The sequence below is a fragment of the Macaca nemestrina genome, chromosome 10 (assembly GCF_043159975.1).
Source record: "Macaca nemestrina isolate mMacNem1 chromosome 10, mMacNem.hap1, whole genome shotgun sequence".
Taxonomy (NCBI): domain Eukaryota; kingdom Metazoa; phylum Chordata; class Mammalia; order Primates; family Cercopithecidae; genus Macaca; species Macaca nemestrina.
The window spans coordinates 21,439,477-21,461,678 of record NC_092134.1 but is presented as its reverse complement, the minus strand read 5'-3'; the positions used below and the strand labels follow the sequence as shown (position 1 = coordinate 21,461,678).

The 22,202-nt window shown below is 46.5% G+C and overlaps 1 protein-coding gene and 2 long non-coding RNA genes across 9 annotated transcripts in view; 1 reads left to right on the top strand and 2 right to left on the bottom strand.

The window, feature by feature from the left end:
* Positions 1-868: 868 nt before the first annotated feature.
* On the bottom strand, positions 869-19,210 carry LOC139356650 (uncharacterized). 3 transcript variants are annotated; one of them, XR_011608834.1, is made up of 5 exons: positions 18,797-19,210; positions 15,805-15,948; positions 12,387-12,826; positions 8,897-9,043; positions 869-3,304 (listed from the first exon to the last, which is right to left on the bottom strand). It is a non-coding gene; the product is annotated as an uncharacterized lncRNA (long non-coding RNA). The 3 variants fall into 3 exon arrangements; XR_011608833.1 differs by having other exon boundaries at positions 15,805-15,922; XR_011608835.1 differs by lacking the exons at positions 12,387-12,826; positions 15,805-15,948.
* LOC139356649 (uncharacterized) lies at positions 16,895-18,801 on the bottom strand. Its single transcript, XR_011608832.1, has 2 exons — positions 18,620-18,801; positions 16,895-17,515 (listed from the first exon to the last, which is right to left on the bottom strand). It is a non-coding gene; the product is annotated as an uncharacterized lncRNA (long non-coding RNA).
* A 239-nt stretch (positions 19,211-19,449) lies between the features above and the next one.
* LOC105493399 (MAPK activated protein kinase 5) overlaps positions 19,450-22,202 on the top strand; it is a 55,960-nt gene continuing 53,207 nt past the window's right edge. For all 5 annotated transcript variants that reach the window (XM_071071052.1, XM_071071054.1, XM_011760996.3 and 2 more), the window contains exon 1: positions 19,450-19,875. In XM_071071052.1, coding sequence (XP_070927153.1) covers positions 19,840-19,875 — 36 coding nt within the window. In that variant the 5' untranslated portion in view covers positions 19,450-19,839. The remainder of the gene's footprint in view (positions 19,876-22,202) is intronic.

Here is a 22,202-nt window from a genome sequence, read left to right as displayed (position 1 = left end):
CAGCCTCCCAAATAGCTGGTACTACAAGCACGTGCCACCACACTCAGCTAATTATTTGTGGAGAGTCAGGGTTTCAATATGTAGCTCAGGCTGGTCTTCAGCTTCTGGCTTGAAGTGATCCTCCTGCCTTGATACATAGAAGGGGTTACAATATAGATATACTAGAGTGAGAGCATAGATGTGATGCCTGGCGATATGTGGTTTACTTGTGAGACAGCACCTGACCTACAGCCATCTATGACTCCTACTATATCTTCCATGCCAGGAGTAACAGTGAGGATACCTGGCAATAATAATAAGCCTAGAGTCTAATGGCTTATTTTTTGTAGAGATGGGATCTCACTGTGTTGTTTAGGCTGGTCTTGAACTTCTGGTCTCAAGCGATCCTCCCAACTCAGCCTCCTGAGTAGCTGGGATTATAGGCGTGCACTACCATACATATATATTTTTTTTCTTTTTTTCTTTTTCTTGAGAGAGAGAGAGATGGGGTCTTGCTATGTTGCTCAGGCTGATCTCGAACTCCTGGCCTCAAGTCATCCTGCTGGCTTGGCCTCTCAAGTGCTAGGATTACAGGCATGAGACGCTGTGCACAGACCTAATAGCTTATTTTTAAAGCTATATCAAAATGTCATGCACCTGAACATTTGAAGTAACCTCTCTGATACAGTTTGGATATGTATCCCCTCAAAATCTCATGTTAAAATGTAATATTCAGTGTTGGAGGTGGGGCAAGGTGTGAGGTGTTAGGATCATGGGGGTGGATCCCTCATGAATGGCTTGGTGTCCTCCCCCATGGTAATGAGTTCACGCAAGAGCTGGTGTGGACCTAATCTCTGTTGGACTGAACAAAGGGGGACGAACACAGGAATAAAGATAAAGACCAAAGAGTATATTTGGAAGAAGGGGCCAGGGGGCTCCTTGCTTCTAGTGACCAAGGGCCCTGAGCTTTAGAGCCCTTTGTATTTATTGGGTAAAGGAGATAGGGAGAAGAGAGGGTGGTTGTTGGTCAGCAGCCTGAGTCATAGCAGGCTCGCAAGACTGCATTCTTTGAACAGTAGGCTCTAGATGTCCCAGTAGATAACCTCAAGGTGCACAGCGCCAGGGAGTGATTGCCCTCAGCAAACCTTCTGGCAGCTAAAGCAGAAGTGAGTTTGCCCACATTCTGCATTCATGATAAACAGTTTGTTCTTTGGTCATATAGCCTCAGTGGAATGCTGAGTTGGTGACGACCCATGGGCATTCGGCTCTCTACATTTCCCCCTTTCTGTTTATGAATTAATTGAAAGAATGTAAGGCCAGGCTGGGCAGCTCTCATTTTCTGATTGGCGGTCCATCCAATTTTACAGACTGTGAACAGAAGACAGAGAAAAAAACAACATTATTGCAAGGACTACATATAAGATGTTAATGAGGTGCTTTAGATAGGTCCAAGGGTTGAGGCTCTCCAGGCCTTGCTAGAATTCGGTCCAGTCTTCTAAAGAAGGCTGAAACTCTTGAGTTTGTTTATTTAAATCAAGAATTTTGTTTTGTAATTGACCAATATCAAAGGTGATGTTGGATGTGCAAGCTCTCTGCAAATGGGCTTTCACAAGGTTCCATGGATACTCACTTTGGTTATATTCTAAGTTGTTTACACAAATATGAGTGTGATTAAAATGATGGTGCAATTGCTGTTGCAATTGCAAGCTTTGTACTTGTTCTTCTAACCATAGAACCATGGATTTCAACATTGCTACTTCAGTTTGTAACTCAGTGTTAATTTTATTGTGAAGTAGCCATACTTGGTTGGCCATACGCATCCAGTTTTCCACATACTGAGTTGTTTGAATAGAACTATGCAAAGTTACAGAGGACATCACAACAGAAGTTATTAATGTGACCAAGGAAACAACAGCAAAAATTATGATGCCTAAGGCTTTATGGATACAATGAGTAAGATGAGTTAAAAGTTGTTTCATGAAGTGCAAAGCAGGGGTGGTAGCCCAAGGCTCAGACAGATGAACAGGAATCCATAGCCCAGGGATGCAACCCAGAATAATCAAAGTAGAGATATTATGTGTGTGCAATGTGCTATGATTAATGCAGTGATATAACTGGCAAGATTTACAGGTCAACTGGGTATTGTTTACCTGGAGCTGGTCCTTCTTAGCTGCCAAAAAGACATAAGGATTAAAAACACAAACTATAAATCGAGTGGTGATATTCTTTACAAACGTAACATTAAGACTGTGTTGCTTACTATTGCTATTATTGGATAGTATCCCATCCCAGATGCTGGCATTCATAAATGGGAGTGCTGCCTTCCATAATGTCTCTTGGATTGGTCCTTTCCTCCCTAGATAATGCCACTGAGGAAGAGGCAGGCTAAAGCCTGCTCCATGCCAAGCAATCCGGGTGGCAGACTGGGATTGGATCCCGGTACGGTATAAAGAAGCAGCATTAAAAGCTTGCCACCCCATGCCAGCGAAGTTTGTGCCATGATTTCTGATTTTCATGTTTTCCATATAGTTGACCTTTAGGTCCCCAATCCACAATGTCTCCAACTTACCATAGATTGTTTTCTAGCCAGTGGGCCGAGATACTGGGTCCATGGAGGTGGGTAGGAACTATCAAAGGGAATCCATTCCATACAGTCAGCACAATTAGGGTGATTGGGCCGGGAATGGTTGGTTAGCACACCAGTTACATTAATAGAACCAAGACTTAATAGGTACATGACTTTACCATAATGACTCAACCTTTCTTGAGCTTGAATTATAAGACAGCTATGGTTGAGCGACGTCTTTGTAGTGATAAAGGGAGTCCTTCTAGTGGGGCGCTATAATTAATGACGTTGTTCTGAGAGCCCAACTGTTCTATGTCGGGGGAGTCAGGGGTCCTGGAGCCCACACTCCCTGATCATAATAAATCTCAGGAGGAGTGTCACTCCAAAGTATAGGTTGCACTACTGGTAGATTGAGAACATATGCCCAATATGTTTTTGCCTCTGCACAGGGTAAACACCGCACAGGACATTATGGCTAATATGGCCAATAACATGGAATCAGGGGTTTTTGCCTGGCCTTGATGCTCCAGTAGTTTCTCAGCTTCCTGCGGGGTATTCTTGAGTTGCCCCCGGGTTATGGGGGTTGAGGTCCTCATGACTCCGGTCGGCCTTCTCTCCATCTTTGCACTCAGGCTCAGCTGGCTCATGGCTTGTACCAGAGGGACCGGGCCCATAGTTGGCCACCCTGGGTTCCTCTAGTCTCCTGTTCCATGGTCGCATGCACCTTGAGGGCACCCACACACACGGCTTGTCCATCTCCTGTAAAAACACAAGCATACTGTCATCCCCACGTCAGTGAATCCACCAGACCTTTCCATTGTCCTTTTTCTGGGGATTTCCATAACACTTTCAGATAAACTTTTCTCTTTTCCTCTAACACTTGCCAATGTATTTCTGCTGTAGTCTTACCATCCATACCAGGAGTCAAAAAATTTAAAGTAAATAAGGCTAAGTATAGTTTTGTTTGAGGTGGTAACTGGTCTTCTATCCCTCCTTTCTGTTTTTCCCTTTTTTTTTTTTGAGATGGAGTCTTGCTCTGTCACCAGGCTAGAGTGCAATGGTGGGATCTCGGCTCACTGCAACCTCCACCTCCCAGGTTCAAGTGATTCTCCTGCCTCAGCCTCGCAAGTAGCTGGGACTACAGGCACGCGCTACCATGCGCAGCTAATGTTTGTATTTTTAGTAGAGACGGAGTTTCACCATGTTGGCTAGATGGTCTCGATCTCTTGACCTCGTGATCTGCCTGCCTCGGCCTCCCAAAGTGCTGGGATTACAGGCGCGAGCCACTGCACCCAGCCCCTTTCTGTTTTTTCAACTTGCGTTGTAATGTTTGATGTGCCCACTCTATAATTCCTTGTCCTCTAGGATTATAAGGAATTCCTATTTTATGGGTTATAGCCTAAAGCTGTAAGAATTTTGAAAAGCATGACTAGTATAAGCGGGTCCATTGTCAGTTTTTAATTATTTAGGTATCCCCATATGAGCAAATGATGACAGACAATGTTGCCATACATGACCAGCTGTCTCACCTGTTTGGCATGTAGCATGCTGCATATGAGAATAAGTGTCTATAGTCACATGAACATAGCTAAGTTTACTAAAGGCTGCTATATGTGTAACATCCATTTGCCAGATTTCATCTGGAGCCAAACTTCGTGGGTTACAATCTTCCACAGGTGTGGCTCCAGGGACATGCTGGGAAGTAGGACAGGCTTGTACTATAGCTCTAGCTTGGCTGCGAGACAAATGGAACACGCGAGTAGGGCGGAAGTATTTTGGTGCAGTCGTGCATGAGAGGCTTGAGCTTGCTGAAACACAGAGCTAATCAGTTTATCTGCTCTATCATTACCTAGAGGTAGTGGCCCAGGAAGTTGTGTGTGAGAGCGAATATGAGAAATATGAAAAGGAGCCGCAGGAGAGCAAATAGTTTGTTGAAGTCTTAGTAACAAATTAAGCAGTTCTGGGTCTAGTGTATTTTTAATTGTAGCAGTTTCTATGCAACTGGCTACACTTACAACATAAATTGAATCGGGCAGGGCCTGGTGGCTCACGCCTGTAATCCCAGGACTTTGGGAGGCCGAGGCAGGCGGATCATGAGGTCAGGAGATCGAGACCATCCTGGCTAACACGGTGATACCCTGTCTCTACTAAAAAAAAAATACAAAAAATGAGCCGGGTGTGGTGGCGGGCGCCTGTAGTCCCAGCTACTCGGGAGGCTGAGGCAGGAGAAGTGCTTGAACCCGGGAGACTGCACTCTGGCCTGGGCGACAGAGCAAGATACCGTCTCAAAAATAAATAAATAAATAAATAAGTTGAATCACAGACAATGTTGATAGGATCTGCAGCTGTGAGCTGTAAAACCTGAATGACTGCAATTAACTCTGAGCCTTGAGCTGAAACCCCAGAGGTCATTATTGTTTGAGTATGTTTAGGTCCATAAATAGCTGCATGACCTTTAGAAGAGCCATCAGTAAACGAAGTCTGGACACCTGAAATAGGCTTGTGGTAAGTAATCACAGGAAGAATGAAAGAATGGACTTTATAAAACTGCAAAATTTTGTCTGAGGGATAGTGGTTGTCTGTTGCACCCACAAAGTCTGCAAAAGTGATTTGCCAGGCAGTCGACATTTCCCAAGCTCCAGACTGTTGCTGAGAGTCTAAAAGAACAATAATTTTATCTGGATCATATCCCATAAGCATCTTTGACCTATGCCTGCCCGGACAGTCACAATTTGTGTAATTAAAGAAAGGTTTTTTATTGCAAGGTTTTGACTGTTTGATTAGGTAGAAAGAGCCATTCTATTACTGTTACAGATTTGTCTAAGCACTGGCCTAAAAGTCCTGTTGGAGAGTGAGGGATAGGAAAAACAAAAGCAAAGGTTTTTGTGGTTGTAGCCGTGAGGCATATCATTGCCCTTGCGTCTGCTCTACAAGTCGTCACTCCACTTCTGCCTCTTTGATCAATTGCTGTGGGGAATTTAAGGAAGAATCTCCTTGCAAGGTTTGATAAAGGTGTGTAAGTTGGTAAGTTGCAGTACTTAGCATTGATCACAACCAATTAATATCTCCTAATAATTATTGAAAATCATTTAAAGTCTGTAACCTGACTTTACGGAGAACTACTTTCTGAGGCCGTACGCTCCTCTCCATAACAATAGTTCCTACATATTGGTATGGGGATGTTGTTTGTGCTTTCTCTGGAGCAATTTTGAGATTCCTTTTAATTAAAGCCTGTTTTGTTTCTCTGAATAACTGATGTAAAATTTGATCTGTAGGAGCGGCCAAAAGAGTATTATGCATAAAATGAATGATATACACAGTGGGAAACATATTTCAAGGCTCCTTTAATGCTCTTCCCACAAAGTGCTGACATAATGTAGGACTGTTAAGCATGCCTTGAGGTAAAACTTTCCATGGATAGTGAGAAACAGGTTCTCTATAATTAATAGAAGGCACAGAGAAGGCAAATCTAGGCTTATCCTTCTCGTGTAATGGTATAGTAAAGAAACAATCCTTAAGATCTATTACTACAAGAGGCCAGTCTCTTGGAATGGCTGCTGGGGAAGGTAAACCTTGCTGTAAGGCACCCATCGGTTTAATTTGTGCACTAATAGCTCTCAAATCATGCAGTAGTCACCATCTTCTGGACTGTTTTGGAATAACAAATACCGGTGAATTCCAGGGGCTGACTTCTCTGTATGTCCTGCGTTCAATTGTTCTTTTACCAACAGATGAAGTTGATCTAGTATCTCCTGTGTTAGGGGCCATTGATCCACCCACACAGGTTTGTCACAAAGCCATTCTAATGGTAAGGCAGTGGGTGGAGGAGAAATATTAATGATCCCCATCAGAAATCCTGACATCCTAGCCCTTTGCTAACTGTTTTTCCAGTTATACATACCGGGTTAGGGTTTCCTTGTAGGAATTTCCCTAAACCTTTTCCACTCTGATATCCCATGTCCTTCAACATTTTAAATCCTGGGTTATCAAAGTTTTCACTTGTAAGTCTCATATCCCATGCTGTAAGTAAGTCTTGACCCCATAAATCGATAGCTGTATTTGCAACATAAGGCTGGAAAGTACATGACTGTCCATCCGGACCAAGACAAGGTAAAATCTCAGCACTCTGTTGAACACTTTTAGCTGCTCCTACTCCCACTAGGGATGTAGAGGTTAGTCTGAGAGGCCATGCTGGGGGCCAGTCCTTACTGGATATTACTGACACATCAGCTCCGGTGTCCATAAGCCCATACAATTTCTTTCCTTTCCTTTGTACTACACAGGTGGGCCTATTAGAGGCTATAGGTTGTGATAGATTTCTCATGTAGTTGTGCTCCCAAACCCTTTATTTCCTCGTTTCTCCTTTCGTGGAGAAGAGTATAATTTGCAGGGAATAAGCAATAATTGAGCAATATATTCTCCCGGTTCCAAAACCCAAAGATCTTGTGACAGTAAAACTACTTGAATTTCTCCTTCATAGTCAGAGTCAACTACTCCTGGGACTACAGTGATGCCTTGCAAGTTAAGGCAGTTTTTGCCTAAAATTAGTCTCATGTATCCTGCTGGTAAAGGTCCCCAAATGCCAGTGGGGACTTTGATAGGTTTGCCTCCACCAACTAATGTAATTCTTTCTCTGACTGGAAGATCTAATCCTGCACTTCCTGGTGTTCCTGGGGTGAGGGAATCAATGTTCCTCCTGGGACCCACCCCTGAAGTGGGGTTGTAGTCTGAACTGGGAATGCCCTCATTGTTTGAGGGGCCCAGGTCCAGGCCCCCTTCTCGTTTCCTGACGGGGGTACCGTTTTGATGAAATTTTGAGCGGCATTGAATAGCCCAGTGATTTCCTGTGTTTCAGCGAGGACAGAGTACTGGCGTTTTTTCTGCTGGGGGGGATGGGGGGCACCGCATTATAAAGCATTCCTTTTTAAAATGTCCAGTTTTTCCACAGTTATAACATTTTCCCACTTTAGGGTTTGACCCTTGGCTCCTTTTAGATTTGTCAACTACTAAATTAGCCGTTGCTTGAGCTAAAATTGCAGAGCGATGGAGCTCAGTTCCTACATCCTGACAAGTTCTGAGAAAATTTCTCAAGTTTTGTACACCTCACAGGTGCCAGTGCACATTTACAATCTACGTTTGCATTCTCAAAAGCTAAAGTTAAGGTTAGCATTTCTGTAGCAGCGGTATGAGGAATCTGATGCTTCACTGACTCTTGTAATCTTGCAAGAAATTGCACATAGGGCTCCTGCGACCCTTGCATGATATATAAAAAGGATTGTACTGGGACTCCCTCTTCTGGAATTGTGACCCAGGCATGTTTAGCGGCCTGTGCACACTGCTGATAAGCAGCATCTGGAAGTGTCATTTGAAGTTCCAGGTCTGAATAAGGGCCATTACCTAACAGCATATCCTCTGTAATGTCTCCGTGTCCAGCAGCATGATTCTGTCTAGCCTGGTCTGCACACATTTCTTGCCAATTAAAATTCCATGTCAGGTATGCACTAGCAGACAAACAAGTGCGGGCCAAATGTTTTACATCAAAGGGTAGAAGGCGCATAGCACCAAATACAGTTTCTAACAATCCTAAGGTGAATGGGCTCTGTACCCCATTATTAATTACACTGGTTTTTAATTCCTTCAACAACGTAAACTCTAGTGGGGTTTGTTCATGAATAAACTGCTGTGGATTGTTTGGATCAGGCCTTATGGAAATAGGAAACGTGCAACGTCCTAAGGGCTCTCCAGCTATGGCAGCAGAGCGTAAAATTCTTTGTACTGAGGCCTCTATTTCTGCTACTGAAGGAAGCGGTACAGATATTTCTGCAACTGGAGGGGGCAGTATAGGCCAATTTTTATCCTCCCTCTCCTGTTTTTTATTTTCAATTGGTGCTGTGGGTGGGATAACACTCTTTCAGATTTTTAGACTCAGAACGTGACTCCTGCTGTCCAGCAGAATAAGAAGGAGATAATGGCAGGAAAGTACGAACTAAACTCCAAGTGGAGAAAGCAGAAGAATCAACTTTAAGACCTTTTTGATGAGCCTGTTTTAATTCTTTTCCTGCTCTTTGCCAATTTTCTACATCAAGAGTGCCTGCCTGTGGAAACCATGGGTTATGCATAATAACCTCCTGCAGCATCTTCGCTAATGTCTGAGGATTAACCTGAGCACCAGATTGTTTCAACAAAACTTTAAACAACTGCACATATTTTTTTTTCAACAGAAAAATTCTGCCCCATGTTACCTGATTCAGAAAACTTCCCATTCCCAGTACTTCTTTAAGAGAGCACTGACCTTATATTGCTCCTGGTACCTCTTTAGGGCACTGATCAGTACCTCTTTAGGGCACTGACCTTATATCAGCTGCCAGCAGACTCATTCCAGGGTCCCCATTCGTCTTGTCAACTTCAGCTTCTCTGCTCCAGCAGAACTTCTTCGTTCATGTCCTTGGAGTTCCTGTTCTGGGGTGCCACTTTGATGCGTGAATGGACCTTGGTGGACTGAACAAAGTGGGACGAATGTGAGAATAAAGATAAAGACAAAAGAGCATATTTGGAAGAAGGGGTCAGGGGGCTCCTTGCTTTTGATGAACAAGGGCCCTGAGCTTTAGAGCCCTTCATATTTATTGGGTAAAGGAGACAGGGAGAAGTGGGGTGGGGTGGTTGTCGGTCAGCAGCTTGATTTACAGCAGGCTCACAAGACTGCATTATTTGAACAGTAGGCTCTAGATGTCCCAGTAGATAACCTCAAGGTGCACAGCGCCAGGGATTGATTGCCCTCAGCAAACCTTCTGGTGGCTGGAGCAGAAGCAAGTTTGCCCACATTCTGCATTCATGATAAACAGTTTGCTGTTTGAGCATATAGCCTCAGTGGAATGCTGAGTTGGTCACAACCCATGGGCATTCAGCTCTCTACGAAAAGGAGCCTGGCATCTCTCTTTCTGTCGCCATGGGATATGCCAGCTCCCCCTTTGCCTTCTGCCAGGATTTCTAAGCTTCCTGAGGGTTCACCAGAAGCAGAACAGATGCTAGCACTGTGCTTGTACAGCCTGCAGAACCATGAGCCAAATCAATCTCTTTTCTTTATAAATTACTCAGCTTCACGGCTGGGCACAGTGGCTCATGCCTGTAATCCCAGCACTTTGGGAGGCCGAGGTAGGTGGATTACTGAGGTCAAGAGTTTGAGACCAGCCTGACCAACATGGTGTAACCGCATCTCTAATAAAAATACAAAAATTAGCCAGGCATGTTAGGGCATGCCTGTAATCCCAGCTACCCAGGAGGCTGAGGCACAAGAATCGCTTGAACCCAGGAAGCAAAGGTTGCAGTGGGCCAAGATCATGCCACTGCACTCCAGCCTGGGCAACAGAGCCAGACCCCGTGTTGAAAAAAAAAAAAAAATTACCCAGCCTCAGGTATTCTTTTATAGCAATGCAAAACAGACTAACACACTTTTTTTTTTTCAGCTGTAAAGTAAGAATAATCATTGTGAAATGAGATATTAAAATTCTTTTTTCTTTTTTTTTTTTTTGAGACGGAGTCTCGCTCTGTCGCCCAGGCTGGAGTGCAGTGGCCGGATCTCAGCTCACTGCAAGCTCCGCCTCCCGGGTTTACGCCATTCTCCTGCCTCAGCCTCCCGAGTAGCTGGGACTACAGGCGCCCGCCACCTCGCCTGGCTAGTTTTTTGTATTTTTTAGTAGAGACGGGGTTTCACCGTGTTAGCCAGGATGGTCTCGATCTCCTGACCTCGTGATCCGCCCGTCTCGGCCTCCCAAAGTGCTGGGATTACAGGCTTGAGCCACCGCGCCCAGCCGAGATATTAAAATTCTTTGGAATAGTGCCTCCTCAGCAGCTTCACAAAGCTACCATGTGGAGTTGTTGTTCAGTGGGTATAGAGTTTCAGTTCTGCAACATGAAAAAGTTCTGGAGACCGGCTGTGCAACAGTGTGGATATACTTCACGTTACTGAACTGTACTCTTAGAAATCGTTAGGATAAAGCTGGGCATAGTGGCTAATGCCTGTAATCCCAGTAATTTGGGAGGCCGAGGCAGGTGGATCACGTGAGGTCAGGAGTTTGAGACCAGCCTGGTCAACATGGTGAAACCCCATCTGTATTAAAAATACAAAAAAATTACTCGGGCATGGTGGCAGGTGCCTGTAATTCCAGCTAGTCGGGAGGCTGAGGCAGGAGAATTGCTTGAACCCGGGAGGCGGAGGTTGCAGTGAGCCAAGATAGCGCCATTGCACACCAGCCTAGGTGACAGAGCGAGACTCCATCTCAAAGAAAAAAGAAATGGTTAGGCTGGTACATTTTATGTTATGCATTGTTTCCCAGAGTTAACAAAATTTTTAAGGAAATGTACACCATGTGAGATACCTAAAAAGCTGTCCCAGAAGAGGGATGATATTTATTCTGTGAGCTCTGAGAGGGGAGACAGGAGCCAGTTAGCAAACACTGAGTGCTCCAGCCAGCCCGCAGAGCCCCAGCATGGATGCTGCACCTGAGGTGAGGTTGGCCTTGGAGACCTCTGGGCCCCTTCCAGCTCAGAGGTCTGAAGGATTTGAGCTGAGTCAGGTCAGCAGATGCTAGAACTTTCCATTCATAGACTGTCCAGTTTTGCTATATTTGAGGAACAGAAACAGGTCAGAGACCTTGGCATGCTTTCATACTACTACGAAAACATAACTTGATACAACCTTTAGTATTATCATTTATATTATTATTTTTGAATTTTATTATTTATTTTCTTTCTTTCTTTTTTTTTTTTTTTTTGATACAGATTTTCCCTCTTGTTGCCCCAGCTAGAGTGCACTTGCATGATCTTGGCTCACTGCAACCTCTGCCTCCCAGGTTCAAACGATTCTCCTGCCTCAGCCTGCTGAGTAGCTGGGACTGCAGGCGTGCACCACCATGCCCAGCTAATTTTTGTATTTTTAGTAGAGACAGGGTTTCTCCATGTTGGCGAGGCTGGTCTCAAACTCCTGACCTCAGGTGATCCGCCTGCCTCGGCCTCCCAAAGTGCTGGGATTACAGGTGTGAGCCACCATGCCCAGCCTTTTTATTTATTTTATTGAGATAAGGTCTTGCTATGTTGCTCAGGCTGGTCTTGAACTCCTGGCCTCCCAGAGTGCCGAGATTACAGGTGTGAGCCAAGGTGCCCAGAAGGCACAACCTTTCTGGCAGGCATTCACGACTAAGAACTTAATCCAAGAACACAATTGGGCAAGCGTGTGAAGTTAGGGAAGAGCACTGTTGTGAACTTCAACCAACGAAGATGGCCTGAGAAAAACTGGTGACTGCTCGGCAGCATTCAGAGGGATGAGACATCACTCCAACTGAGCCATGAAAATAGGGTCTGGAGGCAGGGAACATAAGCCCAATTCACACTTCAGCTATGACAGGAAATATCCTCTCCATTTACACAGGGCACACACCAAGTAAATGACTTTGTACCTTTATTTCATTCCCTTTACTTTTTTTTTTTTTTTTTTTGAGATGGAGTCTCGCTCTGTCACTCAGGCTGGAGTGCAGTGGCACGATCTCGGCTCACTGCAAGCTCTGCCTCATGGGTTCATACCATTCTCCTGCCTCAGCCTCCCGAGTAGCTGGGACTACAGGTGCCCGCCACCACACCCGGCTAATTTCTTTTTGTATTTTTAGTAGATGGGTTTTCACCACGTTAACCAGGATGGTCTTGATCTCCTGACCTTGTGATCCACCTGCCTTGGCCTCCCAAAGTGCTGGGATTACATGCGTGAGCCACTGCACCCGGCTAATTTCTTTTTGTATTTTTAGTAGATGGGTTTTCACCACGTTAACCAGGATGGTCTTGATCTCCTGACCTTGTGATCCACCTGCCTTGGCCTCCCAAAGTGCTGGGATTACATGCATGAGCCACCGCGCCCGGCCTGTTCTCTTCTTTTACATAGGGCGTACACCGAGTAAATGACCTTGTAACTTTGCTTCATCCTCTTTATTTACATATGGCGTACACCGAGTAAATGACTTTGTAGCTTTACTTCATCTTCTTCATTTATGTAGGACATACACCAAGGAACTGATGGAAACTTCTACAGGGTATTTAAACCCCCCAAAATTCTATAATGGGGTCTTTGAGCCCCTATGCTCAGCCTGTTCCCACACTGTGGGGTATATTTTCATTTTCAATAATTTTCTTCATTTCTTTCCTTGCTTTGTGCGTTTTGTCCAATTTTTTGTTCAAGACGCCAAGAACCTGGACACCCTCCACTGGTAACACAACCATCAGGCAATAGGGGTACACCTGGAAAGGACATGGGACAGTTAGTGCAGTGAGGAATGGGAGGCAGGGGCGAATCTCTCTGAGCTGGGAGGCTGCTCCTTCTGGCCTCTCCACAGCCTCACCGCTTCCATTTCCTGAGGCAGACAAGGACTGCCTCAGCCTGGGACAAAACAACCTCTCCGTGTCCACAGCCACCCACAACTGGCTTAATGTTCCAGTCTCACTTCCCAGGATCCTCTGAAGGGCCCAGCTTGGGTCAGATGGCCATTCCTGGGCCAGTCAGCTGTGGCCAGGGGATGGAGTCACATGGCACCCACATGAAGCAAGGCCCATCCTGTAAGTAGGGGCTGTTGAGTGACAGGCACTGTGGAGGTGTCGACACCCGCTCCTCAAAGTATGGTCCTGGACCGAGCAGCAGCATCTACATCACTGGGCAGCTTCTTAGCAATGCAGAAACCCAGGCACCACCCCACAGCTAAGGAATCAGAACCTGCTTATTTATTTTGATGACAGGTGCATGGCACCACACTCAGCTCATTTTTGTATTTCTAGTAGAGTCAGGGTTTCTCCATTTTGGCCAAGCTGATCTCAAACTCCTGACCTCAAGTGATCCGCCTGCCTCAGCCTCCCAAAGTGCTGGGATTACAGGCATGAGCCACCACACCCAGCTTGTATCCCACATATTGATCCTTTTTTTTTTTTTTTTTTTTTTTGAGACAGAGTCTTACCCTGTCACCCAGGCTGGAGTGCAATGGCACAATCTCGGCTCACTGCAACCTCCGCCTCCCAAGTTCAAGCAATTCTCCTGCCTCAGCCTCCCCAGTAGCTAGGATTACGGGCATGCACTACCATGCCTGAATAATTTTTTGTATTTTTAATAGAGACGGGGTTTCACCATGTTGGCCAGGCGGGTCTTGAACTCCTTACCTCGTGATCCGCCCATCTTGGCCTCCCAAAGTGCTAGGATTACAGGCATGAGCCACCATGCCCAACCTTATTTATTTTTAATTTTTAAAAATTTTTTGGAGATAGTCTTGCTCTATTGCCCAGACTGGAGTGCAGTGGTATGATCTTGGCTCACTGCAACCTCTGCTTCCCGGGTTCGTCATTCTCCTGCCTCAGCCTCCTGAGTAGCTGGGATTACAGGCAGGCGCCATCACACCCGGCTAATTTTTGTACTTTTAGTAGAGATGGGGTTTCACCATGTTGGTCAGGCTGGTCTTGAACTCCTGGCCTCAAGTGATCCACCCGCCTCGGCCTCCCAAAGTGCTGGGATTACAGGTGTGAACGACCGTGCCCGGCCAAATTTAGTACTTTAAAACAACATTAAAAAATCTGTTTCTGGCCGGGCACGGTGGCTCAAGCCTGTAATCCAAGCACTTTGGGAGGCTGAGACAGGCGGATCACGAGGTCAGGAGATCGAGACCATCCTGGCTAACACAGTGAAACCCCGTCTCTATTAAAAAACACAAAAAACTAGCCAGGCGAGGTGGCGGAGCCTGTAGTCCCAGCTACTTGGGAGGCTGGGGCAGGAGAATGGCGTAAACTCGGGAGGCAGAGCTTGCAGTGAGCTGGGATCCGGCTACTGCACTCCAGCCTGGGCGACAGAGCGAGACTCCGTCTCAAAAAAAAAAAAAAAAAATCTGTTTCTGTGGGATGGGAATTTGGGTATGGCTTGGCTGGGTGTGCCTGGCATAGAGACTCTCACAGGGCCACGATCATGTTGTGGGCTGAGGATGCTGTCAGCTAAAGGCTCAATTTGGTGAGTATCCTGTCCAAGCTCATGTATGTGTTGGTAGTCCTTAGGTACTCACTGGCAGCTGGTAAGAGACGTTAGTTCCTTGACATGTCTCTAATGGACTGAATAGTATGTTGCCCCCAAATTCATGTTTGCACAGAAGTTCAGAATGTGACCTTATTTGGAAATAGGGTCTTTGCAGATGTAATTGAGATCATGCTGGATGATGTTGGACCCTAAATCCAACGACTGTTTTAATAAGAGAGTACACAGAGAGACACACAGGGAAGGCCATGTGAAGACAGAGGCACAGCCTGGAGTGATACAGCCAACGAATGCCAAGGACTGTCCAAAGCCACCGGAAGGAAGGAGCCTTCCCTGTAGCCTTCAGAGGGAACATGGCTTTGTTGACTTTTTTTTTTTTTTGAGACAGTCTCACACTGTCACCCAGGCTGGAGTGCAGTGGCGTGATCTTGACTCACTGCAAGCTCTGCCTCCTGGGAACACGCCATTCTCCTGCCTCAGCCTCCCGAGTAGCTGGGACTACAGGTGCCCGCCACTACGCCTGGCTACTTTTTTGTATTTTTGGTAGAAATGGGGTTTCACCGTGTTAGCCGAGATAGTCTCAATCTCCTGTCCTCGTGATCTGCCCACCTTGGCCATAAGCCACTGTGCCTGGCCACTTTTTTTTTTTGAGATAGAGTCTTGCTCTGTTGCCCAGACTGGAGTGCACAGGTACAATTTCAGCTCACTGCAACCTCTCTGCCTCCCCGGTTCAGGTGATTCTCCTGGCTCAGATTCCAGAGTAGCTGGGATTACAGGTGCCCACCACCACCACTGGCAAATTTTTTTTTGTATTTTTAGTAGAGACGGGGTTTCACCATGTTGGCCAGGCTGGTCTCGAACTCCTGTCATCAAGTGATCTGCCTGCTTTGGATTCCCAAAGTGCTGGGAGTAAAGGAGTGAGCCACAGTGCCTGGCCTCTGCTGACACATTCATTACAGACTTCTAGCATCTGGAGCTGTGAGGATCAACTTCTGTTGTTTTAAGCCACCCAATTTGTGATACCTTATTACAGCAGCTTTAGGAACCAAGTGAGCCAGCTTCCCTAAGAGCAAATGAGTAAGAGTCAGAGAGGGCCCCATTGGAAGCCAGTGTGTTTCTGTAACCTAATCTTGAACATGACATCCCGTTCACTGGAAGCAAACCACTTGATCCAGCCCACATGCAGGGTGAGAGGACTACATAAGATCATGCGTACCAGGAGGTGAGCATCACTGAAGGCTGTGAACCAGGGCAGCCTCACCAGCAAACAATAGAGGAATTTCATTGGAAGAAACCGCTTTCTTCAGGGTTCTGCCTTCTCCATTCATTGATTCCTTCAACGGATAAATGTATTAAGTACCTACAATGGATTGGGTATTAGGGACATATGACCAATAAGACAAAAAAGATTCTTTCCCTTGTTGAGACTATTTAGTTACAGGATAATAGGAACATCTGATTTAGATTAGGAAAGGAGGGTATGGGCAAGGCATGTCTTTCTGAAAAAACATTATCAAGAATTGACCAGGTGTGGTGGCTCATGCCTGTAATCCCAGCACTTTTGGGAGGCTGAGGTGGGCGGATCACCTAAGGTCAGGAGTTCGAGACCAGCCTGGCCAACATGGTGAAACCCTGTCTCTACTAAAAATACAAAAATTAGTCGGGTGTGGTGGCAGGCACCTGTAATCTCAGCTACTTGGGAGGCTGAGGCAGGAGAATCACTTGAACTCAGGAGGCGGAAGCTGCAGTGAGCCGAGATTGCGCCCTTGCACTCCAGCCTAGGGGACACAGCAAGGCTCCACCTCAAAGAAGAATAAGGTTGAAGAATGAGTAGAAACTAGGGTGTGCGTGTGTGTGTGTTTGTGTGTGTTTATGTGTATGTGTGTGTGTTAGGAGGAAAGAGTTTCTAGGTAGTGGGAAAGCATGTGCAAATAAGTAAGTTGAGCAGCTAGACTAAAAGCTGCCTGAGGGCAGGGACCTTGTCTCTTCATCACTGCATCTCTATTATATGACATCATCTCTGCATCTGTATTACAAGACACAGAGCCTGGCAGAGAGAAATTCTTACTGGAGGAAATGAATGAATCCCGGGCATCTTCTATATAGGTTGGTGCAAAAATGATTGCAGTTTTTGCCATTACTTTTAAATGGCAAAAACCACAATTACTTTTGCACGAATATTTCCTATTACAGATGTCAATTCAAGTCATTTAAAAATTTTCTCCCGAAGTTAACTGCCGGATGATTGCTCTTATTCATAGTAGGTAGCATAGGCAAAGCTGCTAGAACAAAAGACTCAAAGTAAGTAAAAGGTCAACCTAAGTTTCTTTATTCTCACATAACAATACTGAGTGGATATTTAGGTCAGTAAGGCACAGTTCTCCTCCACTCAGGAATCTCTCATCTTCAGGCCTTGCCTTCTCCAGAGCCTGGTCACCATCTGCTTCCAGGTGGCAGAAGGAGTAAGAGCACAGGGGAGCACCTGTTGGAGGTCTGTATGGGCCAGGCCTGGAAACTGTGCACACCTCTTCTGCTCGCTTTCTGCTGGGCAGAGCATAGGCACAGAGCCACACTTATTTTACTTTGATAATGCAGTGTAGGTGTATGTCCAACAAAGAAAATAATAATTCAGTAGACAACTAAGTCTCCACTCCAATATTCAATTACTTATGCTCTGGTATGTTTCAAATTAACCTAGATAGAAATGAACTCTGAATCTTCCACTTCCATCAAGTTTTTCACTCACTCAGTGGCATCATTATCCATCCAGTTGCTTAAGCATACATGTGAAAGTTATCCTTGGTCTGTTTCTTATCCTCCCCTTCCACATCTAATCCTTCAGGAAGTCCTGAAAATGTTACCTCCGAAACATGTCTTAAATCCATCTTCTCAGCCAGGCCCAGTGGCTCATGCCTGTAATCCCAGTACTTTGGGAGGCCAAGGGAAGTGGATCACTTTAACTCAGGAGTTGGAGAGCAGCCTGGACAATGTGGAGAGACTCCATCTCTACAAAAAAATACGAAAAATTAGCCAGGCGTGGTGGCATGTCCCTGTAGTTCCAGCTACTCAGGATGCTGAGGTGGGAGGATTGCCTGAGCCCAGGAGGTCTAGGTTGCAGTGAGCTGTGATCATGCCACTGCACTCTAGCCAGTGGGACCCTATTTAAAAAAAAAAAAAATCCATCTTCTCTACACCTTTACTGCCACCTCCTTAGTTCAGACAGTGTAATAATCTCTCAACTGCATTATTCTCCAATAGCCTAATAGCTCTGTTTCCATTCTTGCTTTCCTATATTCCATTTTTACAAAGCAGAGTGATATTTTAAAACAAATTTGATCACACCACTCTTTAGTTTAAAACCTTACAATAGCTTAGAATAAAATCCAAAGTCCTGATTATGACCCCCAAAGGCCACATATGATGAAGCCACTGCCCACATCTCCAACCTCATCCTTTTTATACTTTTTAAAAAAATTTTTTTGAAATAGAGACGGAGTTTCACCATGTTGGCTAGGCTGATCTCGAACTCCTGACTTCAAGTGATCTGCCCACCTTGTCCTCCTGAAGTGCTGGGATTACAGGCATGACCCACCGCGCCCGGCCTCCAGCCTCATCCTTTATCAGTCTCCTCCTACTCGATCTACTCCAGCTACAATGACCTTCTTGCTGATCCTTGAACATATTTAGCATATTTCCACCTTAAATTTTTTACCCATCTGCTCAGAAATCTTTCCTTGGATTTCCAATAGCCAGCCCTTTCTCATTCCTCAGGGGTCTCAGCTTAAATGTTACCTCCTGAGATTCCTTCCTTAATAATCTAATACGAAGCAGTCTCCACATCCCGTTATTCTCTTACCTCAGCATCCTGTTTATGTTCTTCTTAGCATCAGACTCGGGCTTTTTCCTGTTTATTACCTACTTCCTTTTCCTGAAAGATCCATGTGCTGGTACCGTGTCTTGTTCCTACTGTTTCTCCAATGTCTAGTAGATTTGGCACATACTGATGTGCAATTAATAAGTGAATGAAGAACCATTGAGAGGCGATTAGTCAAAAGCTCTTTCAAAGCCCTTTGATAGGTTATCGGTGGAGAGTAGGGAGCACAAACCTGGGGTCCCATTCTAACTTGACCACTTCTCGGCTGTGCGCAAACTAGCTCTCTTGAGCCTCAGTTACCTATTCTGCAAATTAGGGATGGGAACATCCACACCTCACAACACCAAATGGCTCCCTTGTAAAGATGAAAGGAGGTAACGTAGGAAAGAACTCCACGTAAGGTTAATGCTCCGTAAACACCGCTGCTACTGCTATTATATATTCTACACAATCCTGCTCCCTTAAGGCAGGACACTTTAGGTGCTTCAGTCCTCTCTTCTCTCTCCCGGGTTGACCTCCATGGATCCTCTCAGAAGAGCGTTTCCCAGGCGTGAATCCCTTCAGAGTGGAGATAAACGCTGAGGCTCCAACGCACGCGCACTCACGCGAGTCCGGACCCATGACGTCATTAGCGCAGCGCCATCGCCGCGGAAGGTCCAGGGGCCTGTTCTGTAAGCGGCGCTACTTAGGGAGGCCCAGGCGGGCGCCTGCAAGTCGGGTGCGCGGCTCCGGGGCGGCTTGGAAACCCCAGCTGAAGGCAGCAAGGGGCGCGTGGGGCCGTGGAGTCACGAAGCTGGGCGGCAAAAGGGGCGGCCCGGAGCTCCCGCGGAGCACAGCGCGTGCGTGAGGGCGGCCGGCGGGGCTGCCCGGCGCGGGTGTCCCGGCGATGTGTGGCGCTGAGGCGGCGGCGGGAGCAGCGGCGCCGAGCTCTGCTTCGGCTTCGGCTTCGCGGCGGTGCAGGCGGCGGAGGCGGAGGCGCAGGCTCCTCTTTAGGACCTGGCGAGCCCGGGTCTAAGCGGCGGCCCCACGAGGCCCCTGCACAGCGCCCCGGGTGGAGGCCCTCCCCGTCTCGCCCTACCCCGGGAGCCTGACTCCCCAGCCGGGGATGAGGCTAGGAGGCGGCTGCGCGGGGCCCAGCACAAAGACTTGTCCCCAGGGGCCGCCGCCTTCGCCGCTGCTGCTGCCGCCAGCCTAGAGCCGCCCGCCGAAGCAGAGCCGGCTCCGGGGTCTTCATCCCCACCGGTCCCGAGGGGCGGCCGCCTCCCGTCGTCACGAGGCCCAGGGGCCCGAGAGCCGAGCCCTTTGCTTCCTCGGCCACGCGGGGACAGGGCGGCTGCGCAGCCTCTGCCTCTCCCGGCTGTGGGGGCCCCACTGAGTATGTCGGAGGAGAGCGACATGGAGAAAGCCATCAAGGTAAGGGGGAGGTGCCCCCTCTTCCCCTGCGTTGTCCTGTGGCGTTCTTCTCGGCTTCAGCCTCAGAAAGCGGGGAGATTTTGCAGTGAGAGGTTCCATCGACTCCTGGGTTTCGGTCTCCTCTGGATTCCGTGGATCGCGCTTTACAGCCCTGGGGCCAAGGGTGTGGGTGTACGTCTGGGTGTGTGTCCGACTCCCACCAGCTTCCTTGGTGAGTGTGACTTGTGCTCAGCTAGAACGGAGGTGAGTGTTCTGGAGACACTATCAAGTGTCAATGAATGGGACGAAGAGAGCCCTGCTACTACTACACGTCTCGATCACTCCCCAAGGGCCGCCGGCATTTGCTTCCGGATGGTCTACAGCACTTGGAGAGTTGGAATTTATCCATCCCTCCCGATTTGTTTGAAATCAACCTTCTGGAAATCTGCAGTTTCGGAAGAAGGTGGTTCGCCATACAAAACCTGTCCTTTGTCAAATAGGTTGTCCTCACTTTTCCGTGTGTTCTCCCCCTTTTCTCTTTCCTCTTCTCTCTCCTAGGAAGCATTGAGTTTACTTAGGAAAAGTTAACAGTTCCTGTGACTTAACTGCGCTTAAACCCAAAGAAAAGCAAATGTGTATTCGAAAATTACACAAATAAAATAAGTTTTCTAAAACCTGTTTTTAATTTTTTTTTTTAAGGCACATTTTGCCCACTTAGGGCTAGTTACCTGTTTTGACAGCTGTAGCTAAGAAATTAGTCTCATGAAAATTAAACAAGCTTAAAGTTTGATGTGTTATTTATTTGCTTGCAGTGTTAAGTCAACCCAGTGCGTTGAATAATTTCATTTTATCTGGAAGGACAGGCATCTGTTGTCAACTTGGGGTTATTTTCCCCTTCAAGGCAATGACTATTACTAGTAACTGATTAAGAATTTACACTTCTACCAATTCTTTAGGTGGTATATAGTTTCTCAAAATCATCAAGTCATTCCAAAGAAACTTAACCCTTTAAAGGAGATATCAACATATATACATTAAGGAAGACCAGGTTTTGGTTTTTTTTTTTTTTGGAGACAGAGTCTCACTCTGTCCCCCAGGCTGGAGTGCAGTGGCGCGATCTCGTCTCACTGCAAGTTCTGCCTCCTGGGTTCACGCCATTCTCCTGCCTCAGCCTACTGAGTAGCTGGGATTACAAGTGCCCACCCATCATGCCCTGCTTTTTTTTTTTTTTTTTTGTATTTTTAGTAGAGACGGGGTTTCACCGTAATAGCCAGGATGGGCTCAATCTCCTGACCTCATGATCCACCTGCCTCGGCCTCCCGAAGTGATGGGATTACAGGCGTGAGCCACCGTGCCTGGCCCAAGGAAGACCAGGTTTTTAATCATAAAAATAAAGATTCTATAAGACTGCTTTGATATATCCTTTTCTTCTTCTTCTTCTTTTTTTTTTTTTTCTGAGTCGGAGTCTCACTGTCGCCCAGGCTGGAGTGCAGTGGCACACTCTTGGCTCACTGCAACCTCCGCCTCCCAGGTTCAAGTGATTCTCCTGCCTCAGCCTCCCGAGTAGCTGGGACTACAGGCGTGTGCCACCACACCCAGCTAATTTTTTTGTGTTTTTAGTAGAGGTCATGTTTCACCGTGTTAGCTAGGATGGTCTCCATCTCCTGACATCGTGGTCTGCCCACCTCGGCCTCCCAAAGTTCTGAGATTACAGGTGTGAGCCACCGCGCCCAGCCTTGGTTTGGGTTTTATTGGCACAGAGGCATGATTTGCTGCCTGAAGTTATTTAATTGGGTTGTGAATCAAAGCGTATGTGGCCAGTTTTTAAGCATTATCTCCTGTGTGCCAGGTGGTGTCCTAGACACAAATGGTACAAGCCAGACTCCTAGATGTCCCTGTTGTCATGTAGCTTATATTTTAGAGGGTGGTGTTACTGCTAGGTGGTTTTAATTAAGTGTGGAAAGGGTGAGGAGTACTGTGTTAAATAGGGTAGTCCAAGGAGGTAACACTGTGTAGAGTTCTGATGGAAATGTGAGAGCAAGCCACTACTGTCTCAGGGAAGAGTATAACAGGCAGTGGGAACAGCAAGGACAGACCTTGAGGTAGAAGCAGGTGTAGTGTGATGTAGGAAGAGCAAGGTTGCTGGAATGCAGTGGGTCAGTGGAAATGGTGTAGAGTAGCAATGGGAAGCAAGTCACTTAGGGCCTTGTAGGCCATTGTAAGACCTTTGGCTTTGACCCTGATTAAAAGGGGAACTATAGGAGAGTTTTGAGCAGAAGAGAAACATAGTTCCACGGGACAAGTTTACAAATAGGGCAGCAATGTTGCTTAGTGGTTGTTATAGTTTC